The sequence below is a fragment of the Apaloderma vittatum genome, unplaced genomic scaffold (assembly GCF_000703405.1).
Source record: "Apaloderma vittatum isolate BGI_N311 unplaced genomic scaffold, ASM70340v1 scaffold13238, whole genome shotgun sequence".
NCBI lineage: Eukaryota > Metazoa > Chordata > Aves > Trogoniformes > Trogonidae > Apaloderma > Apaloderma vittatum.
Window position 1 is genome coordinate 6,897 of NW_009731292.1, and position 26,881 is coordinate 33,777.

A 26,881-nucleotide genomic window follows, 5' to 3' on the forward strand; every position below is an offset into this window, starting at 1 on the left:
GGAAGACTGGCTTCAAGCAGACAGCTGAGGTATTCTTGTGTGAGGTGCGTGTTTATGCGACTTGCATGTATTAGCCAAGAAATGTATGACCTGTGCCTATGTATTGCATGTAGTCAAAATACGGAACTTCGCTTCCTTTCATCAGCGTTACCAGTTACTGAAAACTGCAGTAATTGCAACCAATGATATTTGAGCCAAAAGCAAAACAGCAAACAAAACTCTTCGGTTCGCTGCCTACTCGATTAGCTAAGAGAAGGAGAATTAAAATATTATGCATTGTTCCACAAATTTCAGAGACGGGAATGAGCATCCAAAGCTTTTAGCAGTTGACGAAAGGGAACATGGATAATTGTGGAGGCTGACAGTTCTCTGACCGCTCCTTATAGTGGAAAAGCACACGGAACGTGTGCCAGAGGGAATGTCGGTGTTCACCTAAGAGACCTAAGCAGCCCTCCGCTCCCTGGAGCTGACAAGACTGGCACGGCTCTTGTCACCTCACAGCATCAGTCCTGCATGAAAAAATGATCATCAATATATTATAGGCCTGCAATGAGTAGCCAATTTGACTTTGACTCTTTTCTTCTCCTATTCCTTTTTAGAAGATTCCATTCTACATGTAAAAATTGGAGGCACGTATCTCTAGTTTGCCACTAGACCCTTTTAAGAAATTCGAAGAATCACTTTCATTTTACCAGAATTTATGTCTCTTAGTGTTCCACAAAAATGTTCAATTCATTAAGGAAAAATTCTGTTTACAGGAAAGAGTTCGTATTGTAAGTCTGGCTTTGTCAGAAGAGAAAAAGAAAATTTTTTTTTTTAGAAGTATCACAGTCAACTATTGCAAAAATGTTACAGCAATAAGAAGGACTTGAGGGAGTTTTGCCTGAGTAGGACTACAGGATCAGGCCTTGTAATATGGAAAAGACACAGAATCAGAATTAGGGCACAGGAAAATCATGGTGGAGGAAGAAGAGATCAGAGCAAATCAAAACAAAATAGGCCTTGGCTCACTGTGGCAAATGAATTCTAGTAAACACGATGCACTAGCTGAGACTGTTCCTATCTATATGTATATACACACATATGTACGTATATATATGTTTCTATATAATATACAGTATCTATATAAGCATATATATAGATACATCTATGTACAAATGTGTATTTATATATATCAAATCAAAATTGTGTGTTCTCCCAGCTACAGCTGATACCATAATACTACAAACTGTAAGTGAGAGAGCTCTTGCAAGTCTTTGTCAGGTGAAAAATATTTCAAGTTATTTTTCAATATACAGGACCAGATCCTCCCCTTTACATCAAGACTGTTTAGTGAGGTATGCGAGAAAGCTTGATCTCAAACATGCAGACTTCAAGGCAAGAATACCTCCAAATTTTCCCAAGCCAGGACATGGCTGGTGGCTACAAGTGCCCCATGTCACTCCCCAGGGGTCTGCCTCCTGAAGAATTGGATATAACGAGCAGTTAAGACCTCATATTGCTCCTACCTTTGAGCAGTGAGATTTTCTATGCTTACCAATCCTGCTTAGGTAGTAGGTATGTGCCTAGCATCATGCAACTTGCCAGCGATGCTTGACTGTATTACACTCTCTACTACTTTTAACAGGGTTTACTTCAGTAGTAAGTAGCATTTTTAATTAATAATGAGGCTCATTAATATTAATATCAATTTCTGAGGTTGCAACTTAGATTGACTATACCATGCAATATCATAGCACAAAAGTCTGTGTGAAATGTTCAGTTTTTTCAAGTCCTATTTTAGTTTAAAGGCTTCACGCCTCAATTTCTTTTAAACAAAAACGCTCCAAGGTGCTGGCCACAACACAGGAAATGCCATAAAGAGGGAATGTGTGTCCAGCATCTACATCTGCTACTGTCATGGCTTCACTGCACTCCCCTCCAAAGAAACAGAGACTTGAAGAAGACAGAGAAATCTCCTTGAACTATACTGTTTCCCAGCTAAAATCCCTGTGCAAGCTGCTGCGTGCTAGGCAGAATAACAGTAACAATTTTGTACAATGGAGAAAAATCTTCCCCGGCCCTGAAAATCAGCTGGAGGTAACTCTCGATAAACCATTCATTCACACTCTGCACAAGGGCCATACACATGTACGTTGATGCTTTTATGCAGAGCCAGTTGCATATTGAAATATTGAAGCTTACAGAGTTCTTGATGATTATACAGGCTTGCTCGAAATATTAAGCTATTACTTATGTATGAGTTAATCAGCTGATCATTACCTAACTACATTCACTGATTGCTACATTAGACTACAGTAAGCAATTCTGTAAACTTTTGGGGGGAGGGTATGAAGCAATAAAAAAACCTCGAGAAGTTCAAGGTAAGTTATTCACAATCACTCCTCCATTCTTATCTTCATGATTTTCTCCCTAGAACCTGTTGAATCCACAGCAAAAAGCAACTGGGGATATACAGTCCTTTTACCTTTTTCTGCACCAAGTCACCATCCACAATGGATATCTCCTTCTCTTTTGGCATAGTTTACTATTTTTACATTGGCAAGTAGTTCAAGTACGAGTGAACTTCTACAGCATTGATTTATTTTACATAGTAATGTGCAACAATGGACAAGTCTGTACGTTGAAGACAGCATTAAAAAATCCTTAGGTGTTACATACTTTCTCACTTGTAAAGCAATTACCTGTTTCTGGATCCTGCTACACCGGAGAGAAAATATAAACTCCTCAACTTCAGCATTTCAGACAAGGATGCATAAAGTTGGTACCTATTAAAACTGACCATGTTAACGCAGGAATAAGCTTACAAGACCACAATAAATGCTTTTCAGATATAAGGGAGAAGGGGAGGGGGGAGGTTAGGAAATAATCATAGGCTACCACATCACCTTAACAAATAATTCCAGCAGTGCCCAGGGCAAAAATATCACAAGGGGACCAAGTTCTTTTTATGGTATACCACAAGGAAACATGAGGACAATAGGAAGGAAAAGATGGAATTTGTTGTTGTCACATTCATCTGTAAGGTATTCATTGACTGCCACTGCTCCTATAGGACAGTTATTCATAACAATTAAGAACTCACATTATGAGATAAAAATGAGTAACCATAAGCCCTACTTTTAATCAAAAATAAAAATACCTTTGAGTCTCTATCTTTGTTCCATATGCAAATACACACAAAATTAAAAAAAAAAAAAGCTGCAAGACAAAACATTGGCTGGTTGAGAAATCAGCAGTCCTTCAATCTTGTACCAAGGTGTAAAGGCTATTAGTATTTGTGCATTCCATAATTCTTTTGGGGGGAAATAGATGATGAAATGCCAAAGGTGTTCAGGAACTAACAGAAAGGGAACTGTATTATTCATGGTTCATAAATTACAAATGAAAAATGAGAAAGAATGAATTTATATAAGCATATACATATATGTATATATATAAATATTTATATTATATAATTTACCATGAGGACATGCAACTGTTGGTATAGCACCTATTATACAATATAATACAAAGGAATAGGACTTTCCAATGGTACAGTTTCTTCAGAAAAAGCAGGTATATCCTACCTATTGCATTCATCTGTAGTGCTTGAAACCTGAATGAAATTAAGGTTCCTCACTGTGCTACATTACGTATGGGAAACAATATACATACTTATAGTAAGAAAAGAACAAAAAACCAAATCAACATAGTCTGACAACACAAGTGAAATTCATCAGTGCAGCTCCAGGGCAGCTTTAATGCAGCATTAGAATGTGTTAGCTCAGAGACAAAATATTCCCTTTCTAATCCAAAGGTATTCATTTGGCAGAGGTTAAATAAAAAAGCACAGATGCTGGCTGGAGAGGCGTATGACTACAGCAAGCAGATCAGTAACTGACAAGTCTCCTAAGCATCCAGTGTCCCCACAACAGCAATAATTAGGGAGAGCTGGCTGCATCTTTCTCAGGCTGGCGTTCCCGTGGGTTGCTATTCTGACCCACTATTCTCTTCCGAATATAGCAAAAGGTGCTGCTGTACCGCTACGTTCCCTACAGAGATCCTGTAGAGCACAAGAGATTATTAAGTAACTACCCAACAAAGTTGGAGGAATTAGACACCATAGGCTTTACTGGCAAGACCACAAAGCTTGCTCATAAAAAAAAAACCAAAACAAAACAAGAAAGCAAACCACCACATTTGGGCAAAAGCATGACAAGAATCCAACATAAAAAATACCTGATTGCTTTCTGTATATTTTACTTTGATGACTAATATTCCTACTGAGGTTTTGTAAGGGTGTTAAATATGTTTCTGTCACTTATAAAGTACCAAGTGAAAAAAGTAGACTGTCTCCTCATCTCATTTTCATCTTTCACGTTTTTGTAAAACAAACAGCCAAAAAAAGCAAATCTTGCTTGGTAATGATCTCTGCATGGCAAGATCAGTGCTTGAAGTGATCCATAGCTACCGGAAAAACAAAAGTCAGCAATAACAAGGGTTCTTTTCACACTTTAGTAGGGAAAAGGTACTTCTGTATTCTAACTTGTTTTCTAACTTATACTGCAATTTATTGTAAATCCGCAGCATTCAGTGCAGTGCAGACATCTCCTCCTTTCTTTCGCTTCCTAGACAGCAATGCTTTTCCATGTTCTACCCAATGCAGTTTGAAGAACTCCACTATGACTCCCCAGGAAGCACATGATACAAAACTGAGAGTTAGCTTATTGGACCCTATTTAGTGGTAAACAAATTTCTAAAGAATATAGTTATAAAGACACCTTGGCAAACACTAATGAAAATTTTTAAAATGCCGTTTGTGTAAAGAAGGGGCAAGGCACGTGATATTTCCTTAGGTAAAATATCTGTGCCATGATAGATAGGGGACAAGATGGGCACTGAGCAACTCAGGAGATGTGTGCAGCTCAAACTGGAAGAGACTTAAAAGTCAGAAACACTATTGTCTTCTGTATGATTTTATTAAAACTGCAAAGACATGCTTGAGCAGTACTTATGTCCCAAGTGGTGATGTCATTTTGGGAATAACTGTTTCAGGTTTTCTTACATATTCCTTGAGTATGCAAGGCCTTAAATAATTAGGCCAAATTGTCTAGCTAGGTAAACTAAAACCATAGAAATAAATACCCCTTTAAAACACTCACCTTCGAGATATTTTTTTACTTTAAATACATTGCACCTCTTTGACTACCTAGTCTTTCTTACCCTGGCCTCTACTTCTCCCCTTGCAGATCTGCTTGCTGCCTGCTCTTAGGCAATGCCTGGCCACTTATTTACACAGTATGATTTCTCGTGAACGGTTTATGATGCTTACTTTCTTCAAAAAGCGCAGATTCAACACCGTTTTGTTTTTTTGTTTTTTGTTTTTAAATAGACTTTTTTGATATTTTTTTTTTTAAATACACAGTACACAGACAAAACATGCATCAAATTTAGGAGGACGCTTTATACCTATTGTCAAGGCCCAGTTCCTATCTGCTAAGCTTCGTGCTTGATTTGCTCTTTCCTGTGGGAGTCTTAGTGTTTGGGGAATGGTGGAAAGAACTGCCAGATCCTTTCAGACCATTCTTGCTTGGTTTGTTGCAGCAGTGCTCTTGTTGGCAGGATCTCCTGGAAGATGAAGAGCCTGAATGACTAGGAGGCGATTTACTCCTCCCAAGATGTGGGGATGAACTCCTCTGATCATGATGGGTTCTCCCAGCCCGGGACGGAGAAGAACTGGCAGTACGGGGTAAAGAAGAGCTCCTAGGGGAGGCACTGGGACTGCGTCGAGGGATGACAGGGCTTTTGGGTGGTGTTTTTGGACTATGTGGAGATCCTGGACTCTTACACTGGGTAGAACTCCTTGGTCTTTGAGATCCGTTCTGAAGGATTTGAGCCAGACGAGAGATAAGATCTGAGTCCGAGTTGCTACTCCCTAGGACTCTGTATCTGCGTAACCTTAAGAAGAAACGAAGAAAGATTATTTCTATTCCCATCTATTCACTAAAAGTCATACAGAGACACAGTATCATTAGGATGAGTGTATACTGCAGAACAAACATCTGGAGCTGAACCTTCCTATCACGTAGAGGTGCTTGGATCTAGGCTTTGGCTTCTGTGTTGCTAAATCAACACAATATTTGTATTTGCATAAACTCACTGACACAATCAGCCTGTTTACAGGATAACTGAAATTTCCTGCTGGTGCTGGAAGAAGCGCACTGAAGAGCAGTGCTTATCGCCTCTGTTTTGGAGGGGTACAGCCCTTCCTGCACATCACCAATACACTCCTATGAACAATTTTAAGTCACAACAAGGCACACCACAGCTTCCTTCAGAGGACTTTGCACTACCATATCAAAATCTCTGTATGCTGATAATGCAGGCACTGAAGAAACTAGACCGTGCTTGTCTGTATACAGAATTGGCAAAAGGGGGTTTCAAGAATTCATTCTGCCCTGCTTTAATTATTTAGTTTTACTTAGCCATGATCTGAGCATAACTAACTCACTCAATATCGGTGGTGTGCTTTGGAATCTCTAAACTCAAATACTTGAAATGTTTACAATTACAAGAGTTCAATTTTTGAAAGAGAGATCCTATGAGTTTCTCTGGATTTGTGAACAACCAATAGTTCTGGGACAGGGACCCTACTTAAAAAAAAAAAAAAGTGTAAAGATTTATATAAATCTTTATAAATTGACAGGTTTCAAAATATTGAATATACATCCGTTGATGTATAAGGCTTAAGGCTCATTCTTGTGCAACAGACTCTTCTCATTCATTCTCCAGCAACTGCAGATTTCTCAGAGAACTGAAGCCCAACATTTAAAAAAAATATAGTTAAAGTATGGAACTTCTACAGGACTCCATACTGCATACTAACTGCAGCCTAGCTCAAATCCATTTGCAACCTGAAAACCTGTTTCTATTTTATCTGCATTACCTAGCTTCTACCCCAGGTCTAGTAGGAGGTTTTCCTGGTGGTGGCCGTGGAAAGAACTGAGCTGAACTTGAACTGTTGACTTGATCAGTGGTTGCCCAGGAGACTGGCCTTGGAATCTTGCTTTTTCTGGACTGAGGGCTGCTTGGAGATAAAGAGCTATCTTCTGTCTGTTTGCTGAAAGGAGAGTCCAGTGTCAATCTAGAAAACGAGGATATGACATCATCCTCAGAAAATGGTACTGGAGCAGCAGCCACTTTTTCCTCCAGTGACTTATCAGAGGCACTTGAGAGGTCACCAAGAAAAGATTTGAGCTGTCTCTTTTCCATAAGTAGTCTGACCAAGTCTGTCTGATGGGCCTTTTTTAGAAGAAGCTTTTCCTTTGCTGAAACAGAAGAGGAGTCTGATGTTGAGTCTATCTCTTGTGCTAAAACTGGGATTCGGCTCTGCCTGAATACAAAAGGAGATTTAACTAAGTCCTTCCTAGATCGATGAGAATTCTCCTTTTCTGAAATGCAGTGGAATAACTCCCCATTTCTGGGAGCATTTTTCTCTTTTTTGTCCTCCTGGTGCAAAAAAGTAGTAAGGGCCACTTGGTGGCATTTCAAGTCTTGGATATGGACTTCTTCCTTATTGGAGTGAAAACCGTTCTCCTGAACTGGTGCTATTTTGCTCGCCTGTCTATTAACATGTGGCTTTGTAACTCCTGAGGGAGAAAATTCTGATGTTTTAGGTGCTATCGACATTGGAACCTCATCTTCATTTGGCACCAAACAGACAGGCCTTGGCTTTGGTTGCTCAGCAGCTTCTGCATTTGTTAGAGGTTCTTCCTCTGCAGATTTTGAGTTTCCAGGCAAAGAAGAATTCTGTTCTTTGCTTGGCATTTCAATGGCATCCTCAGAAGCCACTGGAAGCCCCTCTTCCTCAGCCTCCTCTACAGGAATAATTTCAAGTTCTTTCTCTTTGTGTGTTCCGCTACGTTGTTCAGGTACATCCTTCTGGCCACAGTCCAGGACGCTGACACATTCTTTGACAAGTCCTTCCCTGTCAAGCACCTCTTGGCCGATATTTAGTACCAAATCTGGTATGCTGGCACTACCTGGACGCGTGTCTTCTGTCACAATCAAACCTGGCAAACTTTCCTTTGGAGAGGAAAGTTCCACGGTGTGTTCCATAGACTGAGCATCCTGCTCTCTTTTCTCTAGCTGGTGGCCATAATGAAAGCTCTCTGAAGCTGACTGTGTGGATGCCACTGAAGGTCTGGGTATTGTCATCTGCATTGGAAAATTAAGAGAAGGAAAAGGTGAGAAACTCAGGAATGTTATACAGATAACATTCTTTAAATAGCATTTCTGATTCCACATTTTCAAGATACATTATACCATGATCCCTATGAATCGCAGTGTTCAAATAATACCTAACTTTGTAACTTACACTTAGATAATTAGAAAATAAAATAGTCTACCATCCCAAGAGAGAAATGTGTAGTAGGTAAAAACGAACATCATCTCAGAGGAAAATATTGCAGTTACTGAGTAACTTTTCTGGAAATCAGATCCAGCCTAGGCTTTTTATTTATATTACACTAGTTTGAATACTCTTAGAATAAGTTGTATACCAACAGAAATCTTTAACAAGTACACAACAATATTTTTAGACAAGTATGGAAGACAAAGAACACAGTGATGTCCAGATTCAGGAATGGACTTAAAATTCAATTTAGGTGGAATTTAGATACTTTGTTAACAAAACAAGTAATATTAAAAAAGAAACCTAATTAAATACATCCATACCCATAATACCTACATTTTTGTCCAGAAAAACTTTTCTGAGTACCCAAATTTTACCTATTACCTTTCTTATAGAAGCTTATGCCTTGTTTTAACTAAGCAACCCAGCTATGACATCTCCTTACCTAAGGTTATTAAGAGATTCACAAACTAAATACTCACATATCTAAATCCCCTCATGGGTCTAATCCAACAGATACGCCTAACGCCCTCCTAAAACCTATAGATAGTATTGAGTCAGAGAAACTGGTTATGGTGAGTGCTGCTTCGAGAGCACAGCTTAATTGTCAGAGCACATGCCTGAGGAACTGGAAACCTGCGATTCTTGTCTCTATCCACCTGAGGGACATAAACCCACTTCCCCCAGTTCCCATCAAGTATGGGCAAAACCAGAATGGAGTTGCTTCTCGCTCTCCCAGTTAAAGTCAGGCCACTGCACAGACAGAAATGCAAGAGTCATGAGGAAAGAGAGCGAGAGCACATGCAAAAGGGAGAGGAGTTTTACTTCTATGGCCAAGGAACATGATCCCAGGAGGAGTCCTAAGTTCTGGATTATACATATTCGATTGTGTCATTTGGTATAAACAGGAAAAAATCAAGGGGCTACCCTGACATCTTTCACTGCATGGACAGAGTTCAGCTCCTTTGTTCCTTGTATTTTTTAGCCTCATGAATCCGACACAGTTTGAGTTTGTAGTACTCAACAGAAAGTGGAAGACTAGAGTCTGGGTTTGAACATACAGACTTTCTTGGCACACTTGATGGTAGAAGACACAACTAGTGGTAGCGCGCATTTCCAGTGTTGCCAGGATTCACTATGTTACAAAACAAATTTCACTTGTCCTTGTTGCAGAAATTATACATGCTGCCAAGCACAGCAGGTTTTTGCAAGAGCTAGTGCATTGGTACTAACAGGTGGTAGAAACCAAGCTCGTCTGTCAGGACCCACAAGAATTTATACTGTGTACTCAAACTTTACAAATACAGAAATATTCTTTAAAATAAGAAATGGGAACTGACAGTTAAGGACATATAGTCAGATTTCCCATGAGAGTATAACAGCTTCATTGAAATTCTTGCTGCTTTCTATTTTTTGACTTTTCTTCATAGTCTTGTATAACAAAATATCCATCATTATGGGTGAACATTTACCTCCATGAAACACAAATATCCGACTGATATTATTAACAGTTCCCTAGAACAAAACATGAGATATGAAACACAGGCATAAAGCTGAATCAGACAGAGGACAATTATTTACGTTAATGAAATTCTTTCTACACTATAAAATGTATTCTGAACCTCTATAATTTACCTAATGCAAGTTTTGGACCTTAGCCTAAAAATGTAGAATCATATTTTTGGGAAATCTGGAAAAAAATTTTCTTAGTTTTAACAGTAGGATTAGGGTTATTAGGCTACAGAAAGTGGTATTTTTCAGAGGGGAGAGCAGAAATGTAAGATAACTGAACTTTTGTTTTCCCATGTAAACCTAAGTTGTCTGTGGCATCTTCCTCCAGTTAAGATTTATTGAAATGCAAAATGAAACCAAAAAAACCACTGAGATCTGCAGCAAGAGGCTACTTTTTTTGTCTCCCTTATAATTTACTATCAAGTTTGGGCCAATATAATCCCCTTCTGTTTTCTGAATTAAAATGGTACATTGAGAAACAAACTGAAATTACTCAGTTGCAGCGTAACAGTCCTCCTCATCTCCTCTTACTCTCAAATCTATGTTCTTTCCTCTGAAAGAAACACTACCTCCCTTTGATTTAGAGAAGGCTCTCTTACTTCAAAAGCTTTCTTGTGAGAGAATTCAAGCACATCAGATCAGCTACAGAAAGAACAGAGGAAGAAGCCTTTTTATAAGAAGAACCTTTCCACGATTAGGTCGATTAGCGCCTAAATCTTGAGAGTTAAACAAAAAACGTTAGCAAGAACTCTGCAGAGAAAAAAAAAGAAAAGAAAAAAGGTCTAGGAAACAGGGCAGCTATTCCATAGATCTCCAGACCTATCTAGGAAGTTGCTCTGAGGCAACACATCTCCAGGTATCATACACTGAAGGACTCACTACTCTATGATAGAGGAACCTATTTTGGCCTGTCACAAAAAAAAATCATTAAATCTCTTTGAAATTCTCAACTACAAGCTCAGTAAAAGCGGCTTCAGGAATTTTTAATGCAACGCTGTCCTTTGAATAGCAGGTTCAGATTTTGGAGAGATCACTTGGGCGTTTTTGCTGTCCATTCGGAACTATCTCAAGCTTGTTTCAATACCTTGTTCTCCAGGGCTGGAGACGGTGTTTCCAAAGTAAAGAAAATCTGGTGAAATATGTCCTTTTCCAAACTTTTTACTTGATGAGCAGTCTGGTTGCCAATTCAAATAACCCAGGAATCAAAAAAAACAGATGTGTCTGCCACATGTCTGAATGGCTTCCCTTAAAATAAAACAGTTCTGGTGTCCTCTCAGTTTTCAGAGGTAAAACCTTAGTTATTTGCTGCAATTGCATTTAAATCCTCCTTTGCTCATATACATTTACATCGAAATTCTCTGTACCTTGCAACCTCTCTCTAATATGTCAATTCCTTGTCAGGCGAGACCATCTCTGATCTGAAATTTATTTAAATTTTTCAACACACTTCATATCCTTTGCGATATCTGCAGAATTTTGTAGACTTTCATGCCTATGTTGGCCAAGCCACATATAACCCAAGAAAAGGAAAAGTAAGCTTGCTGAAGAATCTACAACAGAACAGGGAGGAGCTACTTGTGAAAGAAAAATATGGAAGAAGTGAAGGAAAGAAAAAGATACTGGATGACTACATATCATCAACGACCTGAGTAGTTCACATTTTCAGAAATGCCTTTTGAACAAATACATATCACTTTCCTGATTTGTGTTCACTAACAAACAAAAGTCTGTTTTCTCAGACGGTCAATAAATCTCTTATTAGTCTTCTCAAAGCACAAAAATTAAATTATATTCCTGCTGGGCTTGACGTTTCACCTTTATGTGCAATAACTTTAAATGGGTAATCACGCAGAAGTGCCTTTCCCACAGGGGTTGCTACAACTTCAGGTGCAGCCTTAAGAGAGAAACAAAAAAGCAAGGCCAATTTTTAAAAAATCTGGGAACATGAGAAACATAGAACTTGGAAAGAACCAAACACTGTTAAATTGTAGAACAGTTTGGGTTGGAAGGGAACTTAAAGATCATCTAGTTGCAACCTTCCTGACACAGTCAGTGATACACATGCTTTCATTTGGAAGAACCTGGATGCAACAGGCAATTATTGAAGAAATGGAAGAAGCTTGTAGAGAATCCTCCTAAGGCTCCTTGTAAGATTTCTTTGGGTAAAGCATCAGCTTCTTTCATACTATGCACGATTCTAAGTAAAAAGACTGAATGAAGTTTTGAAACCCTTAAAACATTTGTTTTGAAAAATATATAATCCTGTAGCCTTAACTATCCCATAAATAGTCTTCTCGCTCTCTTGTTTGTGAGACCTTGCAAGACAGAAGTCATAATCAAGGAGTCAGAGGAGGGCTAATCCCAAGATATGCAAAATACACCAATTTAAATTACCATTTATTCTAATTCAGAGAGACAGAGGTCTAAGGGTTAATACCTATCTAGTTGCAAAGGAAATAATACATGGCCTAATACATAAAAGTTAAAAACATCATCATAACCATAAATAATCCTCATACTTTCTTTTCTTCTGCCACCAGTTCAAATCTTGCCCTAAGAGATTTCTATAGCTAACCATATCAATTTTATAGAACACTGAAACTGAGGAACAAAGATTACACTGTGACGTAATCAATTTATCTAAGTAGAAAAATGTGGGGAGTAGGATTTCAGCTTACTATGATTATCAGTTTATAACACTTATTACCCAATTATTGCAATTCCCATACTTCAACAGAAGTTACGTGATACGGCTGATTACTGAAAATGGCTGAGACAATAAATGGAACAATGAATTTGAGGTTCTCTTTTCACTTCGAAACATTTGAATGAAATTATTACCACTATGATCTTGAATCCTTTGGCGTTCCCTAAATAATTTCTTAATTCCTTTCCGATGTCTCAAACTAGCACTTGACCAAGACGAAAAATTAGACTGCATTTTCTTCACGAAAATTTATGAGATGATGAGTGGGACGTTAAGAAGGAAAAAGAGCAAAACAACAACAACATAAATATCTCTTGGACATCCTACAACACATCTAACAAATCTTCCTCCCTTTAAACCTTTGACAGGCTGCAATAGCAAGGGATATGCTTGGATTAAATCGTCTGTGAACATATACAGCAAATTGCAGAGACATGAAATACTGAGTTTTAGTCCGTAAAGCTCCTAAATCTGAAAGACGGAAATGTGTGAATATGTATTATTGTACAATATGAGCAGGTAAACATCTGACCTCTCAGAAATAGCTTCTTCCCTCCATGCATGCTCTCTGCTACCTCTGCCAACAAGTCAAGCACTGTCAGGACTTCACGCTTCTGAGAAACACGGTGTGTACAGATCTGTTGTTCAGCTAATCCTGTCATTTTCTCTAACTTCTCACACTGATAAGCCATGATTACATTACTCAGTGTTCTGAAGACTTTACCTATTCAGTTTCCTCTTCAGAACTTCTTTCCTACCTTAGTAAAGTTTGCATATCTGTAACAATAAACCTCAGGTATCTTTTCTCTTTTCCCTGCTTCTCTTTCATCATTAGCTCTATTGCCTGCCAGAAGTATGACTAATGTTAGTATGAGCCTGCAACATGTGCAATACGAAACAATCTCCCTGAACCGTTCCAGTTCACCACCTCCCTTTCTTCATAAATTTTGCTTTACTTATGGCACTTAATCTCTATTTCCTTGCACAACTATATACCTCTGCAAGGAAATCTGAACTGCAGTTTGTATGAAAGTGTAAAGGTTATGTTAGAGCCCCATCCAGTAGTTTATTTCTAGTGTCATTCTCACATGAGTAAACCACTGCTGTGCTTACATCGCGATAGACAGCTCACCTAGCTTACTGCTCAGAACAGCCTTCCTGCTTCTCAAAATCCTCCCTACCTACTACTGTCATTCCTACTAACTTTTTAGCATCTAATTCTTTTTATCCCTTACATTCCCTTCCCAGACTAAATTCACAGCAGGGGAGAAGTTAAATATAATTCTAGATGTACTAAACAACATTGGCTATTTCTACAGATAAGACTAACGTGGGGCTAAACTGTAGAAATATATGGCTGTGATTCATGGTGTTGCGGAACAGATACTGAATCCTTCTCACTAGACCCATACACGTGGCACTGCAAGCACTGCAGGTATTTGTAGAACTCGTGGTGCCCAGGATAGCACTTTCAGTAGTTAAAAATTCACACAATAGGCCCTCATCCTAAATCAAAGAGATGCGACTTGTGAAGGCTTACTTACAAGTAGCATGTTGCTCTCCACAGCTCTTCAGATATACTCTTTCTGCTATTCTATAACGCTAATCTTTGCATTGATTTATATGGGGGCTGCAAGAAATGGGAAGAGGATGATATACAGATGCAGAGCTGTGAATGTACAAGACAACTGTTCTCATATTCTTTAATGTGACAGGTATCTTTCGAGGATAAAGAACATACAGAAGCATGTGTATAATCTTTCTTTAAGGCTTATTAATCATAGCTTAATTTCAGTATTCTTTAAATATTTTCCCTTTTCAGTTACTCCTATGCCACTTACCAAGTGAAGGAGTATTTTTCTGTTCTAATACAAACCCATATCCTCAAACATCCAATAGTGCAAATGCTGACTGCTCTAAAAGAAGTATCTTTAATTGCTCTTAGAGAATGACTGTCATTGCAATAAGAGGCCAATTAGTTTGATAATGTGACTAAAAGAAGTACTCATTGAACCTGAAACTTCTGTAACACGCACAAACCAACTGCAGAGTACTCCTGAAATTTAGTTATATTGTTGGAGTATTGGAAAGCAGCAGCTCTTACAGACTTCATAACACTCACAGAATACTCCTGTCATACAGTCCTTTTAAAAATGAGCTGCTATTGTAATACTTCTCTTGAGTTAAACAGAGACAGCCTTTTTCTAAGATAGAAAACATGGATTTGCCTTAATGCACAGTTCAGAGCTGTGAAAAGCTTGCAGCTGAAGCCTGTTTCACCTTCCCATCTCATGCTATTATTTCCTTCTCTATGGAAACCAAATTCCTACCTTACCAGGGTTATTTTCTGAAGTCATCAAGAACTGTTTTCAGAAGCTTGGCCACTTGGAGACCTTTTTCTCTGGAAAGATGGCAACTACTGATCCCATGAGAATTGTGGTTTTAGTAACAAAGCCAGTGAGTTCATATTCTACTAAGCACCACAATATATTCAGCATTTCTAAACACAGACTTCATAAAACATCTAACAATCTTCAACAGGATGTGAATTAGTTCTCCATGAGAGGTTTATGTTAAAACTCACTTAAGGATTCTGCTGCTCAAGTATACTTAGGTACTCAGTTAAGCAGCAGAATAAAGTACTACTAATTAGAACATTCTTCCTTTAACAGAGGACACAGGAAGTAAAAAGTGACACATATTTTTTAAATTAATGGTGCCATCAATTTAGGTATATAAAATGCAGGTAAAATATTTTCACAGCTGTTATTATCATAGCTAATAATGACAAAATCATCTTTAAGCAAGTCTCACTGTGCTTCAGCAGTCAGCTGTGAGAAATATATATTTCTTTAGAAATAAATTTTGCTAGTTTTGAATGATCTTTTTCAGGCTAAACTCTATTATTAATATCTTTTCCTACAGAGAGAATATCTGTAATTTGCAGAAATAACAAAAACACAGGCTAACACTTCCCCAGAAAAACCCTGAACTCTCATTTTCAAAGCCACCTTATATCTTGTTATTGAGAACCAGTATTTTTGTTTAAAACATAGTATCTTTTTTGAAAAACTTATCTGAAATGCTCTATTCTAAACCTAAGCTCACTCCAAGTAAATAGTCTTCCTTTGTCATGAAAAAAAGACATATAGAGACCCTCAATTACATAAAACCTGCTTTTACGCGTAACAGCGGCAGGGACTGGCATCTACTCTTTATATTAATTCTGAATATTCCTCTCCAACTTACCGATTTCAATAAAAGGTCATCACAAAGCATCACACAATTCATACATAAGATCTGCCTTAATACCCATGTACAGATTTCAAATATGTCGACTTTCTCTATCTGTATCTGATTCCTATGAGTCACTGTCTAATTCTAGGTTATTGCTGTGCTATATTTATGCTTCAGTTTTGCTATTTACATTATATTTTTGACTTTTTTCTAAAGGTAAAAGTACTTTTCATATTCAAATAGCAACACACACACACACAAAAAGCTCCAACAATGCATTAAAAAAATCCCAAACAACAAATCAAAATTAAGAGTCTTCCTGACTTCTGATCCTCCAAGTCAGACAGCGAATCCACTCATTTGTATGTTGTAATAAATTTAATCCAGGTCTATCCAGTTCTAAGGCTGGCACTATATTGGCACATTGTCCACAGCTGTATTATGCTCACAAGGGAGAAAATCTGTGAACACTAAAATTTCCACGCATGAACCAAACGTACTGGAACAACTGATGAAACAATGCAAAAATACAGTTTTAATACAAAGTCTAATTTCAGCAAGATCAAAATTACTGTACAACATAAAATTTCATTTTCCAACTTCAAATCCAGATGAAAATTTTCTTAAAATGTGTCCCAAAAATCATCAGGATCTGCTTGAAAACATTACGGGTTTTCTCATGCCCACAGTGTGCTACCACCAACAGCAGTTGTAATTCACGTGAAGAACTAGTTGCGTTCAGCTCGCTTATAAGCATGCTTGCAGATAGCCTTTACAGGAGACACACCTAGAGGCAGGAGTCTTAGCTATGCTAAGGGGCTTTCTCTTTTCTTACATTTTTTTTAATATATTCTCTCCTCTGCAAGCAAGGTTTTAGAGTCACAACAACATAAAGATGCGATTAGAACCCAGATTATCTTTTAAAACCAAAATACCTAGAACTTTTGGCAGCCTGTTATGTTCCACGGGTTTGTCGCTGTGAACAGGAGCAATGACCAAAGCAACGCTCCGTGAAGTAGTTACGATGCAGCCGATTCCATCCAAGCACTCAAGCGATCTACAGTATAATGCATGCTGCCAGTCAGGTATTTAAGCTCCTTAAAATTCCTTAGAAGGGCACCATGGGTTTATTCTGTTTCTGTTTTGGTTGCTAGCCTGGTATTATTAATTTGAGGTATGCCACCAGTGGATTTGTGAGCTTTCTACATTTAACATGTTCTGTGTTCAGAAGCTGCCTGAAAGTCGTCAGAGCAGCTCCAGGTTTGTAGCCAGGTAATAACTGAACACATCTACCTGTGGTTCATGGAGAGCAATAGCATAGAATTGCCGAATATTAGAAATCTGAATAGTAATTTGGAACTGAAACAGTTTTCAAAAATTCCATAGCGGTAGCTTAGAAATATTAGAGGCCTCTACTTCACAGCTAATTTATTGTCCCGACCTTCGCTATGACTTTCCTGCTGCTTGCAATAGTGAAACCTTCAGTAAGAGAACAGCCAAGAGGGTTCAGTCATTAAAAATGGATGTGTTCTCTACAGACAACACACTATTTGAGAAAAATTAAGACATTCATACTGACCTCAACTCTTAATTCCTTAAGTTACAACCTGGAAAATTTCCACTGAAAGAACAGCTATGCTAACACAATGTTATTTTTAATTCTCCTTTATACCAAAGGCAGAAGTGAAAGAGGCATGCCTGAAGAATTTTCCTCCTTCAGACAAAACACTTTACTAAGCCTTGGAGGGAGAATTTAGATTTCTAAATATCAAGCAATTGCCTTGGCCACTTGGATAAAAGCAACAAATAAGAGAGTGTGTCGATGAAAACTGTTCAAGCAACATCATCATCAATATAAAATCCAGTTGCTTAAAAGAATGGGAGAAATCTATCAGCTTATGTATGTCTACCAGACATCCTCTTTCTTCTTCTAAAATAGTGTCTTCTGATTTTGTATGAAAAATTTACATACATAGAGGAACTTTCTAATGAAGGAAATAAGGACACTGTAGCAGAGATCATATGTCAACTGCCTTTCAAGAACCTAAAGTAACAACCAAAACCAGTAAGAATTCTGAATCTGAGCTTGCCTCTGAATCTGGTCTTAAGCACTAGCATACACTTACTTTTACTAGTGATGAGTGAGGGCAGTAACATCACAGCAGCTTAACTTTCAAGGTAAAATTTATTGAAAAAAATTAACAGTTATGAACAGTTAACCCTGTCATTAATGCAATGGCATAACCTCTGCACATTTTCCCTGCTTAACAAAATCAAATCTACTGCGTATGAAACAGCTGCAGTAGCTAGGAGCTCCTTGAAATTTCTGCCTTGATTCAACCCAATGTTGTAAACAGTATTAGCAGCCCCCTGGGAAAAACCTCATGCTGACTCAATATAGCTTCCATCAGGATAGAGAACGGGGTGCATAATAATTCTGCAAACCCTGACATCAGAACCCTTTTTGCTAGAACCAACTTTGACCACAGCAGCAGTGAAAAAAAAGGCTCTCTTTTCCTTCCAGGACACATCTATTTGGTAACACACCGTATCTCCAAAGTCAAATTCTGAAGATGTTTTAGGAAAAATATATCTCTTCCTGACATTTTTAATGGATAGGTACAATGCTAAACTACACTTTTAACTTGCTGAGCTCTAAGGCAGTCCTAATGCACACGACAACTTCAACTTAATGCCACTGACAAATTAAAAACAATTTTTGAAGAGCACTATAACAAGAGAGGAGCACCTTTTGGGTTTTGTTTGTTTATTTGTGGCTCTAGAAGGAATTGTGAACGTTCATCTCTTGCTATTGCAGACCAGTGAAAGCTGCCCAAATCGGTTCACAAAAAATGGCAAAATTAATGACATTTACGTGCACTCCTGGCTCATAAACCTAAACCATCCAAAATAAAATGACAGTTATAAGGGATACACATTCTTTCTCTAAATACCCCTTGAACATATGTCAAGAAGTCTTACCTTATTCTTCCATAGGTCCCTGAATTCCAGTGAGATGCTTAAAAATTAAGGTAAATTTTTCAACTCAGATCAGTATATTATTTCTCATTTTGGATATGAATACGATCATTTGAATTTCCATAGCATCTTGTGTAGGAAGATTTCAGAGCATTTTGTAACTAATAGTGTAACTATATAACTACAAAATAATTTTTAAAATGTTCTGGTAAGGTAAAAATTTGAGAAAATTTAAACAGAAGAGAAAATATTTGTTTAAGTGTCAACTAAGTCTGATCGCTTAACCTGAGAGACACAGATCACCCTTCTTCAATGCCATGAATAGCCACAAAATCATTACACTACAATTAGCCCCCTTGTAAATGTCTCATTAAGCACATCAAAAAATGAAAATATGTCAGAACGATACATGGAACTGGAATCTGCTTTTGTTAAGGGCTGCATCTTCCTGTACAGCAGCTGGTTTAGAAGTATTCCAGATGGCTGTTGTGGCTAGAAGAGGTGTTCACTGTCTTACTGAAAAATTAGAGCTGAGGATCAAAATCTGAGTTCACTGATTTTGCTCGTTACTCAAGACACAGTTACACATTCGGCACAACATCTGCCTAAGCAACCCCTTTACACACAGCCCGGGGTAGTACTTGCTGCACTTGTACCTCATTTTCCACTGACCGCACACAACAATCCTCTAAGGGGTAGAGTTCAGAGAAGTTATCTGGCTGAAAAATTCACAGAAGAAAGAAAAAGGTTATGTTTCAAGAGGATTTGCTCTACAATTTGACCATGATATAGAGGAAAAAAATGCTAACAGCACTCTAGCCCCACTCTTCAGATTCAAGTACAGTCAAAGAATTCACTCTGGTTTTTGTCAGCTCCAATGCTGCCAGACTCCTTCCTTATGCTCCAAGTTGCACTACTAAGGAGCGTAATACTCCAATTCTCTTCCATAATATATGTGTGTCAAGAGGGGCGATCTTTATGGAACAAATAAAGGTAGCCCTATGTCCTATAGCTTCTCTGCACTATCTGATGCCAAACTAGAAGAAGGTGGGTTACTGTTCCTGAACCCTCACTCATCAGTCAGGAAAGAAAATCCATTTCCTTGATTTCAGGAACATATCTAGCATTTTTTAATACGTGAAACTAAATTCAAGAGCACAGAGCCCTGACCTGTGCAATTCATTAGTTATGAACGCTGAACTAAATTGCAAACAGCAGGAAACAGTGAAAATATGTTCAGTACTGAATATTTATACAGATTAATATAGAATGGCATTAATATTCTATTTAATATTTAACTTGAAAAAAGCTTTAGGTTATTGGGGGCCAGTTAGCTCAGTCAGTTGAGCATAGCACTAACAGCGCTGAGGTCGCGAGTTTGATTCCCATTCGGTCCCCATGTGTTGCCTGATCTAGTCGAGAGGTGGCGTCCCTGGCAGCAGGAAGGCTGGATTAAAATGACCTCTAAGGTCCCTTCCCGCCTAGGCCATTCTATGATTCTACGATTAACATGCATATTAATCTTTCACACTGTTGGAACATCTAGCTTGCTAGATACCTAACAATACTGTGCTGCAGAAAAGAGGACTTGCAAATATATTTCAGTTCTTCAGTGAGACATAAAGTACACGAGGCCCTCATTGGTGCAATGAACTAAAGAATCATGTGCTTGTAGCTTCCACAGCAAATGAAAAGCTCTCAGAATCAGGACTTCCAAAATCACAACTTGACAAGGAACACAGCAGTCATGAACTTACCAGTTAAAAAGAAGAGGTTGAGAATGATACACATAATCCTCAGTCCACTCAGTAGCAGCACCTGGCACATTTCCAACCCTTTTCCATGACAAGGAACTCTATCACTTTGCAGCCTCAAATCATATTGCAGCTGTATTCACTTGCTGGCTACTAAGGAACCCAGAGAAGCCCCTCTGTGCCAACCTACTGCCTGTGAGTATTGCGAGCAGTTTGCTAATTATACCTGCAATACATTCTGATTGGAGAATTTCAATCGTAGATACGCAGGCAAAAACAATTATGCATCCTGGGTTACAAACTAGTCCTGAAAAATACCGAGGCTTTACTTTTAATGAGTTAATTTCTCCTAACTCCTTTTCCCTAGTCAACATGTCAGTCACCATGAAGAATGTGGTATTTCGGTTTCCCATCAAGTTCGCAATAACAAATATCTGGGAACTACTGTTTGTCTGTTTCCATGCATCGAGGGCAGAATTATTTTTTTATATTCAGGTAAAAAGCAGCCAGGAGTTGCAGGAGAAAAAACACTGCTTTTTGGGTTTACAGACAAAATGCTGACAGAAATTCACTAGCAACCTTGTTTGCCTCGTTATAACTCACCACTGATCCTATGGAAGTTTGAAAGAAGCTAATGTCGATGGATTACTTTTAATATCAATACTCCTGTGCATGCTCCACTGAAAGAAAAAAAGTCAGTCTCTCACATAGAAATATTTATACTGAAAAATACATTGGAAATAAAAGGCAACACAAAATATAATCCCAATGAAATATTAATGGTAAAATGATGATGATATGTTACGGTCTTATGCATTAATGCTATGTCATACTGCTTTACCCGTCAATGCAAGCTCATGCTGCTTAGCCAATCTCAGTATTTTTGTGACTAATGCACAAACTATGGTTAACTTCAGTTATCAATCTAAGCCTTCATCTTTTTCATATTGAAACGAAACTGGGAGTACAAACCCACAAAAAGTCCCATTTCTCTAGTGATATTTTCCATTAGCTACGATCCCTGGTAACTGCCATCTTTGCTTTGTATACGGCAAGCAGTGGAACAACTCAATATATGTTCATTCCCAAAGTAGCAATTTGACTATCTCTGGATCCTTTTTTGTCACATTAAAATCATTTAACGTAGTCCAAATTTTAATATGTGTTCTCAATTCAAAATCCACCTGGCACTGATGACAGGAACACATTAAAAAAAAGAGAGATTTTGTTTCTAGTTTTGAAAGAAGCCCAAATCTGTTTTCTAGATTTTATAATCCTACTTTTTTCAAAAGAAAACTCCCCTGAGGAAGTGAATCTATCTTTCAGAACATCCAGAGATGCTTGGTGCTCCAGATCATAATCTGAGTAACAGCTCTTCAAATACTCAATTTTAGCTCTTCTAAGTGGGACTGTATAGCTTCTGCACAGAGTATTCCTGACTATTCCTGAACACGATCCATTTCTTATTCCTTAACTTGATCTTTCAAACTATTTTTCAGGGTGTTCTGTACAGCAGTATGACCAGCATATGCCTATGACCGGGCTGTGCAGAGCAACAGAAAATGTTTAACTTTGCAGAGGACCGCCACAAGGCAGTCACTTCAACGAAGACAAGGCTTATTCACCTGCTGAAGTTGTGCTTTTGAGATGCGAATGACAGGGGGGAGCTTGTTGCCACAGGGAATGACAGGAAGCTGCCTACGACCAGTTGAGCGGGAGGAAGAGGAGTGGCTCTCAGCTGACTGACTCCTTGGCAAACCAGCCTCTTTCAGAGGGTCCGAGTGGATGGATAGATAGGCTATAGGGCTCATGGTGCGGAGGATGGGACTTGAAATTCTCGGAGTGGAGAAATGCAGCATGTGAGATGAGTTGAGCTGTGAGAACAACATGGTGGGGAAGAAAATAAGGTTTAAAAAAAAAAATCAGTGTTTTGATAATTCTTGCATACGTCTTGCCTAAATGCATTTTCTTAGAAGACTGTGTTCCCGACTCTCACAGGCTAAAAGCTCATAATTTAAGAGGTATAAGATACCTCCTAAGCCTTCACATTTTCCATTGATTTTTAAATGAACTCAAAAGCCAGCATCCTTTCTCTGTCTGGCTCCTACCTTCACACCAAATCAGTTGGTAGCAATCTAGGGCAGATTTTATAAATTAACACCGTCCGTTCCAAGGACATTGCATACACAAGCTCCCTGATTGCTGACTGGCCCTTGCAGCTGCTTAGCACATCCCCGCAACACCGGTCTCCAAGATCACTGCATTTTTAGCACACGCACCCACTGCACTGCTGCAGCTATAGCAGCGTATGTTAAGAACCACAGCTGACAGGATCAAGCAGTAAGACTAACACTAAACAATTTTGATGAAATTTTTTAAATATGGGATTGAACTTGAAGGATACGCTGGCCTGGACAATCCATGAACAACCGCTTCATCTCGAAGCACATCACTCAAGCATTTAGGAAAAAAAAATCAAACAAAAAAACAACAATGAAAAAACAAACAGAAACTGTAAAGTCAAAGCGATCTGGACTAAAAATTTTAGAGCAAGTACATTTTCAAATTGGTTACTGATGATTCTAATGAAACCACAGCTTTGACAGCTCTGAAATCAACTGATTCTTTCCAAGATCTTTTCCAGCGCTGAACAAATATATGATGGTGACATGTCTAAATACCTTTAAATGAGATTGCTGTAAACAGTTTGCAATTTTTTATTCAAAGTATAGTAAGACAAACCCATGAAAATGAAAACTAGGGATACAGAAACTTTTTGCAAACTTTATGAAGGTGATTTTCTGCTTTTGCAATTCTAAACTGTATTCCTTGGAATGAGAGAGCACCTATCAAGCATTTCAGTTTCCAATGAAAAGGTCAATCCTAAAACTTCAGTTCCTATAATGCATATAGCTCTCTCAACTGGAAAAGAAGAAAAAGTATTTCCAGTGTCTCATAAAAACAGCACCTGAGCATGGAAGACACATGAAATTTAAATGACTCGGAACACGTATATAAATGGAAATTTAAGAGCTGTTTTTTGATAAAATACTAGTATTTTTTTGATAGAAAGCACTAGCACCACAATGTACAAAATGTTAATTTCACAGTATTTCTAAATAATAAAAAGCAATAGATTTGCACAGTGAAACCTCTTCTATAAGCACGTATATAAATATATATTTATATTCTATTGTCAACTAAGTGTGACCAGAGCAAACCGTTGTTTAATTCAAACTGAAGATGACAATGGAATTAGTGTTACATATTCAGTTTCTTCAGCTCCATTATTACTTCTTTGCTGAAATATCTGCTTGACAAATACACGTTGCAAAGTTTTCTGCAAGCACTGTACAGAGTTCGCTGCGATGCAACACAAGCCCAGTAAATTAATGAGGCCATGGATCAACACCACAGCAAGTCCAGCTTTAGGCTCTAGAACCACAGCAAGAACAAAACTGGAGCTGGATGATGCAAAGTGCTGCTCCAGTATGTATTCACCACTAATCCAGATCAGCTCCAATTCTTTTGACAGATTAATTTCACACCAGCAGATATTACAGCAAATCGTGTCCTGTCAGCCCTCCTGCAGCCAAAGTCAAGAGAAAGCAGTTAGAAAAGCAGGAGGTCAGCACACAGACCCCAGCGTGCTGTAAAGAGTTCAACAGAAATAGGGCCACGTGCCTACGACTGGTATTTGCTGGTAGCACACAGGATCTGTATTGCAGCTGGAAAACCATCACCAGTAAGATGAAAATTAGTTCTCTTACTTGAAAGCTTTTTTTTCCAGAACAGAATATCATTTGCTGCACTTTTTAATGCCTGAAACTTGCTCATCCCCAAGCTCGTAACTTACACATTTTTCTCTCTCATTTTTTTGAGTTCAGGTTTTCTTCCTGAGCTGCGACAACTTTATATTCTTATTAGAATACTGATGCTGTGTGAAACAAGTTAGAAATTATATTATCATCAATTACAGGAAGTCCATGTACACACACAGTTTCAGGAAAAGCATTTATCTACAAATGGAAGGACTGCAGACCAGCAATTCCTTTCCTTCAGGAGAAAATAAAATTACGGGTGAGTTATGAATCATCAGTTATTCATACAGAAATATCCTTGTTACTACTTACTACTTAAATAGTGAGCAATAAAGCCCTGAAAGAATTAAAGAAGCAAAATCAAAGTAAAATTAAAAAATACACAAAAAAGGAAAACTATTTTATTCATTCACCACTGAAGTAACTGCATATTTAAGAAACTTATCAGAATAAGCTCAAAGAATACAATTCATCCTACTTTCCCCTAAGTGACCGTGAAGCAAGTCACTAGAAATCCTTATGGGACTTATATTCATAAGCATGATGAACATGAATGCTGACATGTCCTGGAGTTTCACGCTGTTTGAAAAGAGTAAACTGTTTCAGAAATTACATTAAGTTATTATAGTACTACAATTTCAACATCTATTTTCAATCTCTTTAAGTAACCCTAAAGTAATTTGACTTATGGTCCTCAGCTTACGTGCTTGGATCCAAATCTGCTCTTAGTAACTGGTGCTACATATAATTAAATCAGCGGAAAAGTAAAATATGACCCCTTTGCCCATTGTTATCGTCACGAAGGTGCTACCGAGATAAAATTACTAAAGAGTAAGAACATCTGATCCACAAACAAGGATCACACTCAAAAACAGTTTCAGATGGGTAACTGCTTTGCTGAAGGACTCTACCAAATAGCTCTGAAGTCACCAGGGCTCTGGAATAGAGAGAGCTACTGCATGAAGAGGAATATATACACTCTCTCCCTGTGACCAAGACAAACAAAGAGGCTCCAGTACCCACCTCAAGAAACATTTAAGTATCTTTTATGAAGTAAAATGCCACCTACAAAGGACAGAAAGAAGAACTCACCTCCAAATATCCTCCTGGGCTTTGTTTAGCTTTCAAAGGCTGATGAAGAAGACTACCACAAATTGCCATCGCAATCGGAACGGACACACCGCACAGACACACGTATCTCCCAGCTTCTAAATCAGCCAAATAATTTCTATTTTCTCTACATCCAGCTCAGTTTGTATTTTCAATCCCAGGTGATTCACCTTCAAAACAGCAAGTTCCTTCCTGCCATTCATCTTGCCCTTACAGCACTACCTGCCCTTCCAGGATAATATAAACCATATTCATTTCTCCCATTTTTGAGGTCACCCTCTACCTGCTTGAAAACCAGATTAAAATATAATCTCACCCCAGTGTCTGCTTCAGCTAATATTTATTCTTGTAATTAATTGACCTTGTTTATAATTATTTCTGCTCCCGTGCTCAGAAGCTTCTTTCTCTCCAGATGAAGATGTTGTCCATTATTTGCACTGTACTACATGATATTCATATCATCCCGACTTTCAGTTTTAAGTAAAATGGCAATTTCCCCCAAAAAAGCCAAGTTGGTACAAAGTGGGATAATGCATCAGCATACAAAATGCAAGTGTGCTTTTAAGGGCTTTCGAAATGAAATTGGTATTTTGAAGAGGACCAAGGGTTGCTTTTGTCTGGTTTACTACAACTAACATTAAAATACAAAAATGGAAAAACTGGAAACAACTGAGCCATTTAAACTACTTTTTCACCTCTATAGGTTTCTAACCCATCAAAAACTCTTCCATGCAACTAATATTTAACCTTAAATCTCAAAAACCTTGTTGTTTAACACAGTTCCGTATTCTGAATCACGCAAAATGAATCTTCTATAAACTACGTAATTCACAAAGTATGTTACCTAAATACAACCTTGTATGAAAGACACAATCTTGTGTTTTCCAGGAGAACACGGGTGTATTAGAAATTTTTCTGTATAGCTATAGTTAATTATACTGAGTAGTTCATTTTTACCGTAAAAAGATATTTGAACACCTTATAATAAATGTGTGGTTGGTGGCAAGTTTCTTTGTCTAATGAGCTGGCTGTAACTCTTACAAAAAGTGGATGTAAGTGAGAGAGAAGTAGAGTCAGGTTTCTTGGCTCAAAGGGTCTTGACAGAATTGATCTTTATATCATTGATGACACAGTATCTACTGAGAAAAGGGGAGAAATAAAACCAGGAGCTGGTTCCCAATCATTTAACCATTAATTTCACTTTCTCCTTAAGCAAAGCAAAAGAAGTCTTTGGTTAGAATCAGTGACAGCAGAGGAAAAAAGTGTGCAACTAAAAACCTTTTGGAAAAGATGGAGAAACACAAAAAGAAGAGGACACAATGGGAGCAAAGCAATCTGTCTTAACGAAGAGAGAATTCTGGGAAAA

The 26,881-nt window shown here is 38.1% G+C and overlaps 1 protein-coding gene across 1 annotated transcript; it reads right to left on the minus strand.

Moving 5' to 3' along the window:
- Positions 1–5,471: 5,471 nt before the first annotated feature.
- LOC104278226 (tau-tubulin kinase 2-like) lies at positions 5,472–22,395 on the minus strand. Its single transcript, XM_009875135.1, has 4 exons — positions 22,210–22,395; positions 19,487–19,549; positions 6,929–8,199; positions 5,472–5,940 (listed from the first exon to the last, which is right to left on the minus strand). Exons 1-4 carry the CDS (start codon positions 22,393–22,395, stop codon positions 5,472–5,474), a joined length of 1,989 nt encoding a protein of 662 aa, XP_009873437.1.
- Between the last annotated feature and the right edge of the window lie 4,486 nt (positions 22,396–26,881).